The 19,589-nt window shown below is 38.6% G+C and overlaps 1 protein-coding gene across 1 annotated transcript; it reads left to right on the top strand.

Annotated features, from left to right (window-relative positions):
• Nucleotides 1–784: 784 nt before the first annotated feature.
• Nucleotides 785–14,863, top strand: cpeb2 (cytoplasmic polyadenylation element binding protein 2). Its single transcript, XM_054602773.1, is given in 9 exon segments — nucleotides 785–1,009; nucleotides 5,112–5,202; nucleotides 11,294–11,467; nucleotides 11,559–11,648; nucleotides 11,912–12,030; nucleotides 12,143–12,257; nucleotides 13,400–13,581; nucleotides 14,637–14,823; nucleotides 14,826–14,863. Coding segments are annotated over 9 exon segments (1,209 nt in total). The 5' UTR covers nucleotides 785–796.
• Nucleotides 14,864–19,589: the final 4,726 nt, after the last annotated feature.

Genomic DNA, 19,589 nt, shown 5'->3' with positions numbered 1-19,589 from the left:
TCAGAGTTTTGAACAAATCTCTCCAGGAGTTTCCATTTTCTTTAACAGCATTAATCCAGATCAAAAATGTAACATTTTTAAAGCAAACCATTATCTGACATCCAATGATCCAAACATCGCTGTTTGCAGTTGATTCCTCCTACAATCTCCCTTTATTGGTGAAATAACGGGACAAAATAGAGGACAGACATATGTACAAAGTGGACTTACAGACAACAATATGAAGCAGTAACATGGATATATGTGAAGATATGATATGATATATACTGGGTTTGAGAATAGAGAATTTAAATTAGATTTAGTTTGTATGGGAGGAAGTGATACGTAAACGTGTTAAAAGAGACAAAAATTATTTAGATCACATTACGTTTTGATTGTGTGAGAAACAGGAAGTCGGCAGTCCTCTGCGTTATAGACACCATGCGATTGGATGTGTGACACAATGTCCAGGTAGAGAGAGATAGAGATAGATAGAGAGATAGAGAGATAGAGAGAGAGAGAGAGAGAGAGAGAGATAGAGAGTGTTGCACTGGTGGTGTCGCAGCGCTCGGGTAACTTAGCATTAGTCTTAAAGCTCTAAATCTTCTTATCTACAGGAGCAGATCAGGCTGTGGCCGACGGGGAGAAACAGAAAGGATAGAAAAAGACAGGATAGAATGAAACGGAAGTAAAGTACATAAAAATATCCACGTTTTTAAAAAAAAAACAACCTCCATCTCTCCTTGTGTGTGCACAGCCCATGGTGAAGCAGTCTCCCTGGGGCAGTCACCAGGGTAACGGTTGGGGCTCCGGTGGGATGTCCTGGGGCCGGGACCACCGCAGAGGGAGCGGCATGGGCGGACCCGGATCGGGCAGTCATCACGTCTCGCCCCTGAAGAAGCCCTTCTCCAGCAACATCATCGCTCCGCCCAAGTTCCCACGCTCCGCCGGATCCCTGGGGCCTAAGTCCTGGATCGAGGAGAACGTGTTTCGCACAGACAGCAACAGCAACACCTTGTTGCCCCTGCAGGTACGTGTTTTGGGTTTGTGGCGGTGGTGGGGGCTTTGGGGGGGATCATTTGTTTGTTTTTGGGTTTTTTGTGCTCTGTAGTTTGTGTGAGAAATCAGTGGCTCTGAAGGTGGGAAAGAACCAGAAGCGGAGGCATACCCAGTCATTTGATTTAAAAGATTGAACAAAGGGAAATGATGAAGAGGTGTGTGTGTGTGTGTGTGTGTGTGTGTGTGTGTGTGTGTGTGTGTGTGTGTGTGTGTGTGTGTGTGTGTGTGTGTGTGTGTGTGTGTGTGTGTGTTTCAGTTGGAGATCCCTTGAGAATTCTTTTATGAGTAGAAAAAACTGAAAGAAAAGGGGATTCTGCAGACACACACAGCGGCGTGTTGATGTGAATTACCATAAAAAGAGCCAGCGTGGTTAGCATCTCAATCAGGTGGGAGGAGTCGGAACTGATTTGCTCTGCAGGTTTTTACTAAAGGTGTAACAAAGCGGGGGCAGGGCGGAATTCATTGCAGGAAACTGACATGTTGAAGGTGAGATCTATGTCAGGCGGCGACGCCAGAACGGAGCGGTTTACGCCCAGTTTCTGCTTTTTGTCAACACTTGAAACAATCTAAACAGACTCAGAAACACTTTATCAATACCCAGGGGGCGAAATTGATATGTTACAGTTGCTCTTATATGAGTATAAAGAAATATAAGAAAGTTAAATCCTGTACATAAGGCTACAACTATGGTCCATTACTGGATTTCTGTCTTTAATTCACAATGCAACATTATTTACTGAACGCCCACAGAGTCAGTGTTTCATTCATTTGTATTCCATCATTTCTTATTGTACTTTTTACAGTGTTGGTTGTTGGACTAACTTTTAATTCTCACATAAAAACATTCCCAAGCTGCATGTAAAAGACTTTCACTGTAAAGAACAACAGACTATTCATCTTTTTATTCAACCAGTTAAAACCAATTAAGATAAAAAATCTCTTTTGAGATGGTAATCGGACCAAGAAGGTTTCATACATGCATTAATAAACAAAAACAATACAGAATAAAATAACTAAATTGATGCATCAACAAACAAAGATTGTGCATAATACATACCAGACAAAAAGGAATTAAGGCGTGACTTGTTGCATGAACAATTTGTGGTCAAAAGTTGGGTTAACTTTTGTTTAAAACTGGCCGGTGACATAAGAGATCATTTAGACCAATGGCCATAATAAAATAAACTCCTATTTCTTCATAAAAAGAGTCTGTATCACAGAGTATAGTTTGTAATGAAAAAGCCATGAAACTGTATACTTAGTTAATAAATTAAATTAAAAGTAATCTGTCCGCTAACATTTAAATTAATTCTCAGAAAAATTACATATTTTAATGGCTTGCTAATAGAAGATAATTTAATTTCTCTGACTCGTTCAGACTAGAACAATGATATCACCTAAACAATGGTGTCACCAAATGGTGTTAGTGTTGCCGTGAGCTCCCATTATTAGTGGTATCAGTGCCAAGAAGAACAACGCTTCCTATTCCAGGAAACAGGCCCGACTCCACGGATTGTTAATTTCCATAAACACTTTCGGATCCAGAATTTTTCAGATTCCAAGACTTTTCCTTCCTTCCTTCCCTCTCTGTTTAATGTTTGGCAGTCAGAGACACATCTCTGCTGTGTCATGTTGTAGACATCAGTCTGAGGAAGGTAGGAGCTGCTCTATATATGATGTACTTTCTACTTTGTACTGCTGCATATCATCACCCTGAAACATTATAGAATAGCCAACTTCTCTGAGTATTACAATTTTCATAATGGCAGACTAGTGAAGTCTTCTTTTGGACACACATTTATCCCGTACTGGTGGCTTCAAGGCCTCTAACTACAGAAGATAACTGTTAACTAGTGAAGATGCAAAAAGTCAACGAGTGTAACCGGAAAAACACCATAAACCAGTTATCTGTAAACTCATATTTCACACTCATGGACTACTTTTCCTTTATAGACGCCCTGTAAAGAAAGAAGTCAAGTATTAAATGCATTATAATGAAGCAAAGGTTGAATATCCTGTAAACTAAATATTTACTAAAATGTAGATTTTTAAGACCTCCTGTCTCTAAAGCTTTAAAAAACTAATTGACCTTCTTTGTCTCATCCTCAGACATGTAAATGGTGTTTTTATCAGTGTCCTATGGCACTTATACAAACAGCACCACACCCCTCGCAATCACACACCCAAATGTTTATAGTTAATCAAGCCGATTTGCATTGTGGGTAATTTAGGCGGCAGGTTTTTAACAACAGAGAAGAACATGTGGAATAAAAAAGACAATCTCTCTGGTTCTGCTGCTTCAATTTTTATCCTTTTTTTTATCCGAACGGTCCGACAGTGTTCGAAGATTGCAAACACTAAATCAGTGGAGTGTTGATTTATGTTTCTCTGGAAACATAAATCAACAAATGAAAATGAGAAGTCAGCTCTTTGGTCAATGTCTTGCAGCCTGTATGTAGTGATGAAATATAGATGAAAAGTTACTGTCAAACTGTGATCCTATGCTATACCGTCTAACTCCTCATTCTCTACTTTCACTGTTGTTCTAAACCAACAAATGGTATTCCAAAGCAAAAGCATATTAAAGGAATACTTTATATCAGTTACTCTCCCTATGCTACCTTGAATTATTTCAGAGAACTTCTTCTCTCATGCCTCCAAGGTGTGCCTTCATTTAAAAAAAAAGAAAAGTCTTGATGAATTGAAGTGGGCCGCCGTCATCAACACAACTGGTGCAGAATAATCCAAGTCTCATTTATCCAGTCGTACGCTCACTACTTCACAAAAACATGCATCTTTACTAAAACCTGAATATATATATTTGAATTCAATTCAGTTTATTTTGTAGAGCCCAGAATCACAAATTACAAATTTGCCTCAGAGGGCTTTACAATCTGTACACATGCGACATCCTCTGTCCCGGAACCATATATATATATATATAGAGTACATATAAGACCTCACTTGCTGGATGGATGAGTAGTGACTGTTTATGTGGAGGTGTTTTAAATATCAAGGTTTTAGTGAAGATGATGATATGGTTGTCTTGTTTTGTTGTTAAACATTTACTCCAATTCATCAAGACCTTTCTCAGTTTCTTTCTTTAAGAATTCAAGGTATCACATTGTGAGTAACTAATATACAGACGGTCATTTTGTGGGTGAAGTATTCCTTTTAAACAACTATTTATTATCTATTTATTTACCTTTATTTTATTACCTTTTAAGTATTTTATTACCTTTTAAGTCCAGTTCTCATTTACAATGACGACCTGGCCAAAGAGGCAGCAACAGGCATAGATACGATCTCAAACCATCTCATACATAAAATTACAACATCACAATGTGTACAATATATAAAACAACCGTGTTCTCAGAGATAACGGTGCATTGATCAGAGACTGTGGTTTGTAAAGAGTTGTTAAAGGAGGATAATGGAATGAGGGTGTTGAGTTTAGCTTCTTTTGCAATAAGAAATAAGGAGGCGCAGACTTTTTGGAATGACCACGTTTATGAAATTGCGAGAGTTTAAACTGTTGAAGATGTTGAGCAGTGATCGGATATATGTTGAGTTTTACCAATGATGACTTTAATAAATGAACTGATACCAGTCACAATCTGTCACGATCAAAGTATGAAGAGCTGACCTTTACCCTCCACTGTGACGGATAATCTCGTCGCCAGAATATTACCATACGAGTCCGTCACAGTGGGTCGTTAAGGAGGACTATCTCATGGGCCCGTTGATGAGCTCATCATCTCCGTCTCGGCTCTGCGGCTAATGCCACTTCTGGTTTTTGGTTTCCATTCTCTCTGGGAACAAGTCCAGAGATCCCCGAGCGACCAGTTCATCCCACCGACCCCCTGAAGTGAATAAATACGGAAAGAATGTTAATCCAAGCGTGAGCTACTCGCTCTCTTAAATCTCTTACATGTTAAGCCAAATACCTACACTTCAGAGGCTTTATTATTCATAAGCCAAGTTACAAAAGTGTGTCAAAACCCGGACGTTTTCTTTTGTCATCTCTAATGCTGGATGATTTAAAAACCTCACACCTGTTTTGTTTTTTTCAGGAGCGCACCAGGATGTACGACAGTCTGAACATGCACTCCCTGGAGAGCTCGCTAATCGACATCATGCGAGCCGAGCAGGATCCGATGAAAGGTGAGGTCGCCCTTTACCCTCTTCTCTCTATGTTACGGAGGGTGGGTTGACGGCGAGGACGCCTGACGTCGGTTCAGAGGAAGTGACGGGCCGGTTGCTCCCAGAGCATTAGTTGTTTTTACCGTGCTCCGGCTTATTTTCTCCCCGCTGAGAGCTTAATACTTTCTGCCACCAGCTGCACATTTACATGACCTTCAGCTCTGATCCTGTTGCTACTTAACCTGGACGGCACACAGAGCCGAGCGAGGAGAGGAGGAGGGATGTGATCCGTGAATATCTCTAATATAGCAGTGTAGTCCCTCTCCATCCGGTGGACCTTCATGGGCCCTTATATCGCAAAAAATATGTACAGTAGTCAATGGGGAGAGACCAAAACATTTTTTCATCCCATTTGAAATGTGCCATGAATTACACTTATGATGTTTGTCAATTTGAAAGAGAATTTTTCGAGTCAAGAAAGTCTCATTTGGTTATAAAACTGTTGAAGAAAGAAAGAAAATACGTTATTATATAGACGACACTCACAGAAGTAGCGTAAGTGACGTTTCTCTCTTGACGTGCACAATGATCTTTTCCATTGACAAACATAATATGTGTTGATCATGGCACAATTCAAACTCAATTCCCCAAAAATATTCGTCTCTCGTTGTTGACTGTAGGACATATTTCTTTTTTGTGGACTACGATTCACGACTCTGAAGCCTTGAGTTTGGAGGTTAGCCGTCGCCATCTTGGTTTTTTGCAACCAGTAGACAGGAAGTGACCATATATGGACTGAGGAGGAGTGACGTAGAGACGCCGTATACGCCTCTGGTGTCGACCTGTCAATCAGTGTGTAGCCCCGCCCTAAAGCATCCCCTGCTTTATGGTCTGTTTGACTCTAAATGGAGCATCATTTACTAAATGAACATCATGCTGTATTGAAGAAGACTTGAAACTAGAGATTGAGACCATAAACTCATGTTTACAATGTTTACTGAGGGAATAAATCAAGAGAGAAGTAGAGTCATTTTCTCATAGACTTCTATACAACCAGAGGAGTCGCCCCCTGGTGGACACTAGAGAGAATGCTGGTTTTAGGCTCTTTAGCATTGGCTTCACTTGGTTGCCGCCTCATATTTGTTTTAACTAAAAGGGTTTCTTCTGAGTTCCTCTTCATGGTTTGTCAGTAGAAAGCAGTAGATGTTCTGTAGTGAGGCGCTGCTCCGACCTCTAAAGAGCTCAGCTGCTGGACATCAGAGCAGCAGTGTCAAATAACTGCAGCGCTCTCACCCTCCTCTCTCTGCAGACGGCTGCTTGTAGCTCATTCACAGCCTCAGAGACACAAATATGGCCGAGACTAACAGGACTGGTGAAAGCGAGCCGTGCATGCAGTCCTTATTTGTAGCCTCCATTAAGATCTGGACCCAACCTGAGTTTCTTGTTGTTACTGCCGGAGCAGATGGAGAGGACATGGGCCAGTGTGCACGGCAGAGAGAGAGGGGGGGGGATCCAGACTAATTTTAGATGTGATCACACTTTCACACACTGTGTATGACAGCCAAGAGAGGAGTCGGATGGGAGGCAAGGGGGAAGGGAAAGGGAGGCTTGTGAGGGGGGGGGCTCTGCCATTTATAGCATGGCTGACACAACAGAGTGCAGGATTCTGACTGGCAGCTCCAAAATACACAACCTTATAAACCAAAGTAATAACGTGCTGAAAGTTTATATTTTAAATAAAATTGTTTCGTTTTTTTAGCACTTACTGCTGCTATTTAACATTTAAAGCTGCTGTGTAGAATTTGAGATTTCTGACTTTGGCGCCACCCAGTGGTAGGATCGAAGAACACACGGGCAGACACAAATACACAAACAAATATCATGACAGTCCGAATTATTGGCTAAACACGCAAAGTCTTGACTGTGGGCCATGCACAGAACAATATAAAGGAGTCAAAGGAGTCAACATCAGTGTTTCTAGAGCAGAAAACCTCATGTGCTGTAAACAATCACTTTTCTATTAGTTTAACATTTGACATTACTGTAGTTTATTGGTGTGTTTATTGGGTATTTTTTCAAAAAGTATTCCTGTATCTGCTGTTCTTAAATTCAATTTAAATGAACGGCTATTCCGCCAACTTGTTAACCATGTTGTTTAGTAACAGAAGTTACTATATTTGGAATGCGGAGAAGTGATGTGGATAAGTTGTATACGGCTCTGATAGCGGCAGCGACCTGTCAATCACAAGCAGCTATTTCTATTGGGTCTGTTTGACTCTAAATGGAGCATCATTTACTAAATGAACATCATGCTGTATTGAAGAAGACTTGAAACTAGAGATTGAGACCATAAACTCATGTTTACAATGTTTACTGAGGGAATAAATCAAGAGAGAAGTAGAGTCATTTTCTCATAGACTTCCATACAACCAGAGGAGTTTCCCATCCTGAAAGCTGAAAAAGGAAATTATCCATTTTGTCCAAAGACTCGTTGAAACACAAAGGAAGTGTTTCACTCTGTTTTCCTCATAATATCAACCCAAGGTGTCTCTGGGGATAAAGAGAGCTTTGTTCCCGTTGCAGACATGTGAGGAGGCTGTGGTAACACATTCACAGGGAGCCACTGTGCTGATGTGTGTGTGTGTGTGTGTGTGTGTGTGTGTGTGTGTGTGTGTGTGTGTGTGTGTGTGTGTGTGTGTGTGTGTGTGTGTGTGTGTGTGTGTGTGTGTGTGTGTGTGTGTGTGTGTGTGTGTGTTCTCACTCCCATGTGTCCTCTCCATCTGCTCTGTGTCTCATCTCTCTCTCTCTCTATATATATATATATATCTCTCTGTGTGTTTCCTTCCTCTCGTGTCAGGCCGTGTGGGATGCCCTAACCCCGGGGCTGACGGCCTTCTCATGCTCAATGGTAATTATCTCTCATCCAGGTGTCCGTCATAATGCAGAGCAACATTTTAATCAGATTTACAGAAAGATTAATGCGTCATTTTCACGTAGATCATGAGTTTGTCTTTGTCCGTTTTGGTTTCACAGATATGCCAAGCGTAGTTGTAGTTGTCCAGCTACTTTTATGCTGATATTTAAAAATATGCATTAAAAACAAGTGGATGTAAAAGCACCTTTTGTCTCCATGATGCTGCAACTCTTAAGCCTCTTTAGATGCACTCAGAGACTCATATTGGTATGTCTGACTGACAACCTTCATAAAAAAAGGGTTAAAAATGACCCAAAACTAAATATTCTGCTCACCCTCATCAACACTCTCACTTAAGAAGTGGACGTAGTCACCGCGACGTCATCCATTGATTTGTGGACGACGGTTTTTAAGCCTAAAGATCGCCATTTTGGCCGTCGCCAAGTTTCTTTTCTTTTCACATCAGCTTGGTCCAATAAATGAAAATGTAAAAATATACATCAACTAGAGTAATTAATATGCAATAAATAAATTAATGTCTTTTTTTAAATACAGAAATAATATAAACAGAAATAAAATAATCCATAAAAGGATTTGTTTTTATAGTTTGAATTTTTTATCTATTTATTTATCATTTTATTTATTTTGATTTATATTTCCACATTTTTATTTACTTATTTGTTCTTTTATTTATTTATTTTTATATTTCCACATTTGTAATTACTTATTTATTATTTTATTTATATTGCTTTATATTTCCACATTTGTATTTACTTATATACTATTTTTATATTTCCACATTTTTTATTTACTTATTTATTCATTTATTTATTTGTCTTTATAATTCCACATATTTTTTTTTTCTCCAAAAAATCCTTTACAGATTTCTTTTTTATTGTGGCAATCACGTGACTATATTTCACTAGCTGTAATTATGATAATATGATAATATATTCAGGGTCAGATTTCTCCACCACACGCTTTGGAGCTTTAACTGCTGCAGTACATCACTTTCCCTCCCATCTGAGGGAATGTAAGCTAGCTAACAATGGCAAAACACTGCAGACACTTTTTTTTACCACACATGTGGACACAAGTTGGTGTCAAAGATAAGATTTAGTTTTAACCGTTCTATCTGGGTCAGACAGCTTTTGCAAATAATCACGACTCTGCTTTTTTTAGAGTCTGTGGTATTTTAGCTGTTTCCTCCTGAGACCCAGCGTTTCACATTTGTCGTGTGTGTGGTTTTTCTGGCTCACGTCTCTGGGGGAGAACGTGTTGCTGAGATAAACCGTGTTGTCCCTGACAGAGGACATCCAGGGCTTTACAGTGATGTAACATGTGTGGTAGTTTTTTCCAAATGGATCTGGCACGTTTTATTGAAAAAAAGTGAGATATAGATAAGATAGTGCCTCAGTTGCATATTTAAACATAAAATTATAGAAAACTTGTAATACAAAAGATAATCATCTTAATGTCAGTAATCAACTGGTGAAGTTTCATGTTGATATCTATTAGTTATTTTTTTACCCTATTCACCTGTAGTGTCTTCAACATGTATGTAATTTAACTAAACATATCTTTAAAGGACGTTTTCTCTAAATGAGTTTTTTCTCAGACTCTGATCCAGAAATCTCCACTTCAGTAGCTCTTACATACACCAAACTTTACAGCTTCATTCCTCTCTATATTCTGAAGGTTTCTACAGAGGGGTTTGTTCAGATATCATTCATAGCCTGATTTATACAACATTTATGACTAAAAACATGGAGAAAATAGATTTTTTTGACAGCTTATTTGACTGAATTGATAGGCGGTTTGCTGATGAGGTCATGAGATAACTCTGTAGAGGTCACATTTACCGTTTTAGAATGTGTGCACAGCTGAAACTCTTACTCTGTGCTTTTCTACCTGCAGCCAGGAGCTATGGGAGACGTCGAGGTAAACCTTCTACAACACGTTGTTGTTTTTGTCATGTGGCTTGTTTCTCTTGCGGCATGCTTTGAATGGAAACCAAACTGAGGCCTCAAAGTATCTTTCTGTTTTAATTCAGAAAGACATTGTTGTTGGTTTTTGCAGCATTGTTATACAATCGTTAAAATTATGCCCAATAAATTATTGTTGGCTATCAAAAAGAAATAAGAAAAACACTTTATGATTGTATTGGGTTTCAGGTTTGGTCGCCTTTTATCTGAAGCAGTTGTGCCTTTTGCTCTATGGAGCCCCAAAGTCTTCAATAATACAACGATAAAGAAACAATATTAAGTAAATATTCATATGGATCAATTGTGTTAAATATATATGTGAAATTCATTCTGACAATGTCATGGGATTTAAGTGTCCTAATAAAATATTTATAAATAAAAAAAATAATAATTGGAATATGAGGTAAAAAAAAGAAAACGTTTAATGATTTCTTAAAATGTTTCTTTTTCATTTATATATATTTTAAACAATTCATTCATATGACTATTTATTTTATAATCTAATTCTAAGAGGTTGCCAGGCAACCAGTCACCTTGTATTTCAAGTATTTCAGGTTCTATGCGGTCGTCTTAACAATGGAGATGTACATGTATACATGTCATGATTTAGACGCTTTGCAGTATCATTTTCCATCCAGCTCAAAGTTGTTCAACCACTTTTGGAATTTACTTTTTGTTTTTCGTTTAAGGTTCATCTTGTTCTTTGTCAGTTTAATCAATTTGCAATTTTGATTTTCTATGTAGACGTGTTTCATTTTCTTTGTCATTTTCTCTGAAACATATTTAAATATCACTAATACATCAAATATATATATTTTTAATCTTTTATGCTTGTTAGCATGTTTTGCTGTTTGCTGTCCCTATTTTTCATATGTCAAAAAGTGATGGCCACCGAAGGCCAAGCATTGGTCGCCAATTTCTCAAAATGGTGGCCAATGACAACCTGGCAAATAATAATCACTTATTAATGTATTTAACGCTGGAACACTTTGGGGCTCCATACTGCTCAGCGTTGTTATTAACAGCCTGTCTGTCCTCACCTGCTTCATCCGCCACACCCAAGAACTAAATTGTAGAAGATCTTCGCTTTAATCAGTCAGCGTAAAAACTGCAATAAAAGCAGAACCTCACATCCCATAACCGACACCTATAGATGTGTGTTTTCGTGACATTTTTCCGGTAGCCTTACCTGCCTTTGTTGTTCCTCCACCAGGTCGCTCCTCCCTCTTCCCAATCGACGACAATCTCCTTGACGACGGCCACGGCAACCAGGGCGTCCCGGGAGTCCACGGCTCCCCCAACTGTTACCCCCACCAAAACGGGGACCGCATCGAGCGCTTCTCCCGTAAGGTGTTTGTGGGAGGTCTGCCCCCCGACATAGACGAAGGTGAGGATGACGAAGCCTTTTGTCTCTTCTATTCTATGAACCCATCTTTTCTTGTTCTTCACCTCTTCTGTTTTTACACTTTTCTTCTCAGATGAAATAACTTCAAGCTTCCGTCGCTTCGGTCACCTGGTGGTGGACTGGCCACACAAAGCAGAGAGCAAATCCTACTTTCCACCGAAAGGTAAGGACCACAGAAGCAGGCCTCCGTATTAAACACGTGGCTATTAAACTTTACTAAAGAGAAACTAAATCCCCAGAGTTTTGGCTGAATTGTCTTTACCCTGGAAATTCAAAAAACATGAAAAAAAGGGTGCAATATACATATATTTTTAGTAGTGCAAAGAGTTTTAGTTACTCCTTAACGTTGATGATAAATAAGGCATACTTTGTCATACATTCTTTATTTATGTGTGTATAATATGGATGTGTGTGTGTGTTCCCTAGGTTACGCATTCCTGCTGTTCCAGGAGGAGAGCTCGGTTCAGGCTCTGATTGAAGCCTGCATGGAGGAGGACGGGAAGCTCTACCTGTGTGTCTCCAGTCCAACCATCAAGGACAAACCAGTGAGTCCCACAGCAGCAGCAGCAGCTCACACTGAACAGACACAGTGCTGTCGTTTGATTTTATTAAATTAAGAGCGTGGATTTAAAGTTAAATTTGACATTTTGTTTCCAGGTGCAAATTCGACCGTGGAACCTGAGCGACAGCGACTTTGTGATGGACGGATCTCAGCCTCTTGATCCCCGCAAGACCATCTTTGTGGGCGGCGTCCCTCGCCCCCTGAGAGCAAGTAAATACACAGATTTTTATTATTTTATTTTGAAAATATCACTGCAAGTATATTTACATTCACATGGAATTGTGCACAGTTACAATTAAACCTTTTTCCAGAGCATCTGATAACTGTTTTACATCCTGGCCCTTCCAGAGGTTTTCTTTTATAACATAAGCTTTAATTATTTTCCAGCTTACTATGATGGCGTATTAAGGCCATTGTAGGTTAAAATAAACAATTACTGAGCGGGGGAGGGGTTGATATTCAATTTACGATAAAAATCTGAATATTCTCTGAAATTATAAAGTCATAAATTTATGAGAGAAAACCAATTTTGCAAAACTGTGGTAACGCCAGCAGCTGTCTGAATTTCTTTGCTCCTGAAGTATTGTTATTAGGTAAGAACGTCCTCATGGCCACAGTCCTCAAAGACACAAAGGAGCCTTTTCTCTCATGTTCTTTCTGTGTGATTGTGTGAGCCTAAATAAATACTAATATAATCAATATATTAAATATATCTGTGGTGTGAAGTGGTTGATCCAACCTTGCAAAGTGAATTGATGTACTTCCTTGACAAAAAACTACTCATTTCTTTTCTCGTAAATTAGTGACTTTAATATCAGAGAATATCCCCCAAAAATGTGTCATAAAATTCTGACATTAATCTCAAAGTATATCTAAGTTTTTTATTCGTAAATTCCAAACTTTAATCACAGAAATTCTATTTTTTTTCTTGGGATATTACCCCCCTCCCCCGGCTCAGTGATTTATTATTTTTTTTACCTATAAAAAGGGTCTAATACGCTGTGGTAGATATTACAAAAAAGGAAAAAGAAAAAATAGCAAGCTGTTACATGCAATAAAATAATATAAACACTTTATTTTCTCACTCATTTCATTATCAAATCAGCTGAAGTCTGATATTATAGACTAGATAGACAGAACAAAAATCATTTTTCCAGACTTTCAACCTTTCCTTGATATATTTCATGTATTATTTGTATCCTTTAATCATGGTGGCTGGCTATTTCTATTAAGGGAGTACTTTAGATTCAGACTTGTGCAGACAGACATGTTTATATATATTAATACATGATTTGAGGTTTCAAATCCCATCTGCAACAATGAGTCTGACAGCGTTTCCCTCCTCTGACTAGTTGAGCTGGCCATGATCATGGATCGTCTCTACGGCGGAGTCTGCTACGCCGGCATCGACACCGATCCGGAGCTCAAGTACCCGAAGGGGGCGGGGCGAGTGGCCTTCTCCAATCAGCAGAGTTACATCGCCGCCATCAGCGCCCGATTCGTCCAGCTTCAGCACGGAGACATCGACAAGCGGGTACGGCCTCCCCTTCAGTAACAACGCCCTCTACTTTTCAGAAGGACTCAGTCATACACAGTATTTGTGAATGGAAGTGTCTGTGTGTGTGTGTGTGTGTGTGTGTGTGTGTGTGTGTGTGTGTGTGTGTGTGTGTGTGTGTGTGTGTGTGTGTGTGTGTGTGTGTGTGTGTGTGTGTGTGTGACACAAGCAGCAGCTTGTTGCTGTGTTGAATGAAAATTAATTTGCACTGAATTAATTAGAATACGCCCGTAGGTGTGGATGTGAGTGTGAATGGTTGTCTGTCTCTATATGTCAGCCCTGTGACAGGCTGGCGACCTGTCCAGGTGAACCCTGCCTTCACCCGTTGACAGCTGGGATCGGCTCCAGCACCCCTGCGACCCTTAACTGGATAAGCAGGTTACGGAAAATGAATGAATGAATGAATGAATTAGAATAATTCCCAGTCTTTGCTACTTTGAGCCAATAGACTTTAACCTCCAGTTCTGCCGACTGAACCAAAGCTTCATGTCTTAAACTTGCATTCTCTCTCCTGTCCATCAGGGGGCGACTCCTCTGGTTGTATAGAAGTCTATGAGAAAATGACTCTACTTCTCTCTTGATTTATTCCCTCAGTAAACATTGTAAACATGAGTTTATGGTCTCAATCTCTAGTTTCAAGTCTTCTTCAATACAGCATGATGTTCATTTAGTAAATTATTATAATCAATAACAGTAGCCCCGCCCTAAAGCATCCCCTGCTTTATGGTCTGTTTGACTCTAAATGGAGCATCATTTACTAAATGAACATCATGCTGTATTGAAGAAGACTTGAAACTAGAGATTGAGACCATAAACTCATGTTTACAATGTTTACTGAGGGAATAAATCAAGAGAGAAGTAGAGTCATTTTCTCATAGACTTCTATACAACCAGAGGAGTCGCCCCCTGATGGACAGGAGAGAGAATGCAGGTTTTGGGACACTTCAGTATTGGCTTCACATTTTAAACTGTGAGGTTACCGCCTGTGTGTATATATATCTTAAATGTGTGTGTGTGTGTGTGTGTGTGTGCAGGTGGAGGTGAAGCCCTACGTCCTGGACGATCAGCTGTGTGATGAGTGTCAGGGCGCTCGCTGCGGAGGCAAATTCGCCCCGTTCTTCTGCGCCAACGTCACCTGCCTGCAGTACTACTGTGAGTTCTGCTGGGCCAACATCCACTCCCGGGCCGGGCGAGAGTTCCACAAGCCGCTGGTCAAAGAGGGGCGGACCGGCCGCGACAGATCCACTTCCGCTGGAACTAAAGATGCGACCGTCGTCGTGGTGACAGAGTCAGAGGGGACGGGAAACGAAAAGCGTGGCTCAAAGGAAAGAGAGCTCCTCCTCCCCTGCTCTCCTAAGCTATCAGTATAATCCAGTACGTAACAATATACAGCATATACTATATATAAATATATATCTATATATCTTTTGTAGCAGCCAAACACCACAAGCCTCAGTTTTTCACCAAAACTCCCCTCACATCTCAGGCTCTGACAACTCTTTTGTGGTACTTTCATCTTTTTCTAAGAGGAGATTTAAAAAAACAAAAACGAGAGAGAGATTTTGTAGATTTTTTTATTATTATTATTTTTGTATGTGAGATTTAAAGTAGATATGGGAATGTTTTTTTTGCATGGGGGGGGCAGCTTGTCTGTCTGTTTGTCTGCTGCTACAGCCACCCAGCGGTGTGTGTGGTGCACACACTGGTTTCTGGGAAGAAAAAAATAAATCTTGATTCTCTAACGTTGACGCCTGCCCCGGGTCAATAACCAAAGGTAGCAAACAAAAATGAAAGGAAGCATCAAATTGAGGCAAAACAACTTTTTTTAACGTTGCAATGGACTCTTTCTTCTTCTTAGAGAGTTTATTAAAATACTTCTGCGCTCACACTGACCCATAGAGTGACACTGAAAATCTGGTTTCCGCTAACCGTGTTCAACATTTATTCTCGACAAGCTGCTTCAGAAGCTTCGCTGCTATATAAACATATATATGAATAGATGTGTAGGTATTATATTTAATGTATAAACCAGAATCACGTCAAACGAAATGCAGTATGCACTCAGCCACTAAAGGCCCAGCGTTGCCGTGGAAAAGTGCATGTTATGACAATAGGCGTAGCTACACAAATAGCATGCAGGATAGAGTTTAACAAAATCAAACCACTGAAATCATAATTACAGGCAAAAAGTAGCATGAACATCTATCACGGATGCCTAAGAGTGAAAAAAAAATCTGACAAATAAGGTTAAAAAAAATAAAAAAACGTATTTAAACTTGCATGCGTTGATGTTTATCTGTTGTTTGATCCGTTTACATACTTAACGATACAAAAAGTGACATTGGTTCTACTGTAGTGGACGCCATCATCGTGGCTTTGTACGGCAAAAAATACAAACGTTAAAAAAAAAAAAGCAGAGTGGTGTTCAGTGGTTTGTGTCTTTGTCGTCCTCCGTGCTGTGAGACTGTTTTTTTAGAGTAGACTGAGGCTCTAGTTTAGTTCTTAGAGGAGAAATAAAACATCAGAAATCACCCCTGCGTGGTTCCAAAGCTCAACCTGATTCAGCAGACAGACTTTAACTGGGAGAAGCATCGTTAGAACATCTCAAAACAGCGTATTTTGTAACGACTAGTTGAATCGATGTGCGGCGGCATCTCTTTAAATCCACGGAGACTCTGGCTCCTTTGAGAGAAAGTTAAAGTATCTCTAAAGATGAAACTCTCCTCTCTCCTCGTTTGTCTTGTTTGGTTTTTTGCACCCTTTAATTACTCTGAAGTAAAAATAACGTATCTAGGGACAATCTTTCTGTGAGGACGGCGAGCCCGGCCGTCCGTTCGGTACTGTACCAGTGTGTTGTCGTGGTTTTTTTTCGTGTCCCACGCTCCTCGGTATCGGTGTCCAGGCGTCAAGTGTGTACTGTTACGAAACCGTAAATGAAACTGAGACTCTATTACTTTTAATTTGTTTGTGTCAACTACTTACCCATCACTGGCCCTTTGATATGTTTTTTTTTTTTATAATAATATATATATTATGCACTACTTTTCTATATCCCCCACTTTTATTTCTTATCCACCCCCTCTTATGTGATTTTTAAACGCAGACGTGGATTCTCTGAAACCTCCACCTATTTATGATCCTACAGATGATTTATCAAATTTTTTATTTTTTCATGATTACTTATTTAAGATGTAGCGTGAAGCAGTGGTCTTAAGTTATCTATGTTGAGTAGAGCGGGAATCCAATATTTTCTAATATATTCTAATGTAGTCTGGATGTTGTGAGGATGGGGGGGCAGAATGGACGGGATGGAGCTGAAAGTTAAAGAGTAACTAAACCCCCAAACCACGACTGAAACCCAATGTATGTGTTTGTAGTCGTGTTGTTGTATCTAAATGTTGACATTTAAGTGTCAAGAAGTATTTAATTCTATATAAAAACACATATTTACCGCCCTCTACTGGTTGAACTGGCTATTGCAATCAAATTTCGCTATTGGCTGATGTGCAGTCAGGCGACGTATATGGAGTCGCCATTTGGCTTTTGGTTACCCTTTCAATTAGCCTGTGAAATGCTAATGCTAATCTCTAGATAAATATGGCCGTCGTACTCATATCCCATGGAAACCTAAACGCACAAATGTTTATATGAGTTTATACTGTATTTTGTCACCGTAACAGACCCTTTACAGTACTTAACCATAACCATAACACTAGCCAGCATGCTGGTGATTAGCATACGCTGATTGAAACGGTAACGGCGGTCATGAATGCTAATTTTAAAAGCAGCAAAGTAAAGCTTGACCGAGACCGACGCTCTTTCAGTTCCATAACGGTAGCATGAAATCATGGTGGAAATAGCACGCTAGCTAGTAACAACTCAATGCTTCGTGCACACACGCTTCGTCACAGCGTAGGAAAGCACCGACATTTCCAGACAAAGAGAGCAAATGTTTGTTCTGGGATTTTAATGCTACTTTGACTACAAAAAATGATCGGACAGACTCTGGGGTTTAGTTTCTCTTTACAGAACGAGCCTCCCCTCCCTTATGTGGCTTTAGTTCTCATGAACCTGTTTGAATATCGTCACCTGTAACACTTGACTCGTGCTGTTTTTGTGAGGTTCTATTTTCTATGTTTAACACTGTTACTTTGTTCCGTATTTGTCTTTGTTTTTGTAAAAAAAAAAATCATATTTATTTCACTATTTTTGTAGACAAAAAAAACAACTATTTGATTTTGATTGTATTTTTCTATTTAAATAGGACAATTATACAATTTATTCCCCTCTCCCCCTCCCACCCCCCCACTTTGCTAATTATGTCCAGAAGTTCTGTTCAAAGACAAAGAATCATGTCATTAGCAACAACAACATCAACGTTTTTGATATATATACGGTTGACTCTTGTTTTGATACACATTTTCATTTGAAGGAAGGAAACATGAAGGTTTTATCATTTTCTTGGAAGACACTTGAGATTCTCCCCTGTTGCATCGAGGCCCCGCTGCCTGACCTCGTAGATGCTCTGAAACTTGAATATAACACATTTTGAAAGGCTGACTAACCTCGAATCTGTGTTGTGATGTGCAATACTGTTTCTAATGTTTGTATAAAAAAAAGTAAGAACTACAGTGTAAACCTTTTTAATGCAGATTTATTTTTTTCATTGCATATTTTGCAGATTTCTGATCCACAGTGTCATTTTTTACTGTCAGAAAAAATAGAACCCCGTTTTTTCATTGCAACTATTTTTAAATCCAGATATCTTTGTACTGATGTAAATGATTGTAGTTATTTTGGATAGTGTTTTGCTAACAAAAGGAGAGACTTTTTCATGCATATTTCTATTTTCATTTCATCTTGTTTTATCCCACGTTTCTATTTTATTTAATAGTAGCAGAGTTCTTGGAATCATTTTTCATATTTAAATGTCATTGGTATCATTTTGTATTTTTATGTGGAAATTCACTATATATGAAATTAAGATGCTAATTGCTAAGATATTATTTTGAGTTTTCATTATTTTTAAAGCTAAATATTTGTAATTTTATTGTTAAAGTGACTAATTTCTAAATCAGAGTTTGTGTATAGATTCACAAAAAGTGGTTTATGAGGTGTTTGGATTGTAATTATTACTGAATGGTTCTTTGATATGCAAAATGAATATCATGTTTATTTTTATTTTTGTTGGTTTTGTATTTAAATGGGGTGTTGATGACGATCTTTTTTTTCTTTCACTTCCTGAATAAAGACCCATTCTGTTTGGACACAACATGGCTGCTGCTGTTTTGAACTAAACAATAAGAAACCGTTATAATCTGATGTTTTATATCACAAAGACAAAAAAAAAAAAACGTAATATTTCCTATTTTTACAAATGCTTCCCCAAAACTGATAGAAATATCTGGTTAAATTTATTTTAGCATACCATAATCAGTGAAGGAATGTCACTTAAGTACATTTACTCAAGACTGTACTTAAGTAGAATACTTGTAAGATACTTGTTCTTAAATTGACTATTTCTTTTTCCTGCTACAGTATACTCACTATATTTCAAATGGAAGTACTTTTTACTGCACTACATTTACCTGACAGCTGTAATTACCAATTACTTTTTAAGATTTTTCATAGAACAAACTGATGATAGGCTTATAAACTAATGTGTATTGTTAAACATAACAATAAGGTGCATTAATGCATCAGTATTAATATCAAGAAAAAAATAAGATCAAAACAAGTATTATAAATAAGTAAATAAGCAATAAAAACAGTAAAGAATATTAGATAAGTAAAAAAAGTAAAAAATCCACAATAACCAAAATATTATATATACAGACAGTGTATTTATATTGCACAGATTTTTAGTGTCACATAAATTAATGCAAATTAAAGAAATCTTTCATAAAAAAAAGCCATTCAAAAGTAACCTCAAACTTCACTTTAACATCAACTCAACTGGAGAAAACAAATAGTTTCAGCTGCTGAAA

The sequence above is a fragment of the Anoplopoma fimbria genome, chromosome 8 (assembly GCF_027596085.1).
Source record: "Anoplopoma fimbria isolate UVic2021 breed Golden Eagle Sablefish chromosome 8, Afim_UVic_2022, whole genome shotgun sequence".
In the NCBI taxonomy this organism is placed as follows: domain Eukaryota; kingdom Metazoa; phylum Chordata; class Actinopteri; order Perciformes; family Anoplopomatidae; genus Anoplopoma; species Anoplopoma fimbria.
The sequence above is the reverse complement of the archived record's forward strand: the minus strand, read 5'-3'. Positions and strand labels throughout refer to the sequence as shown.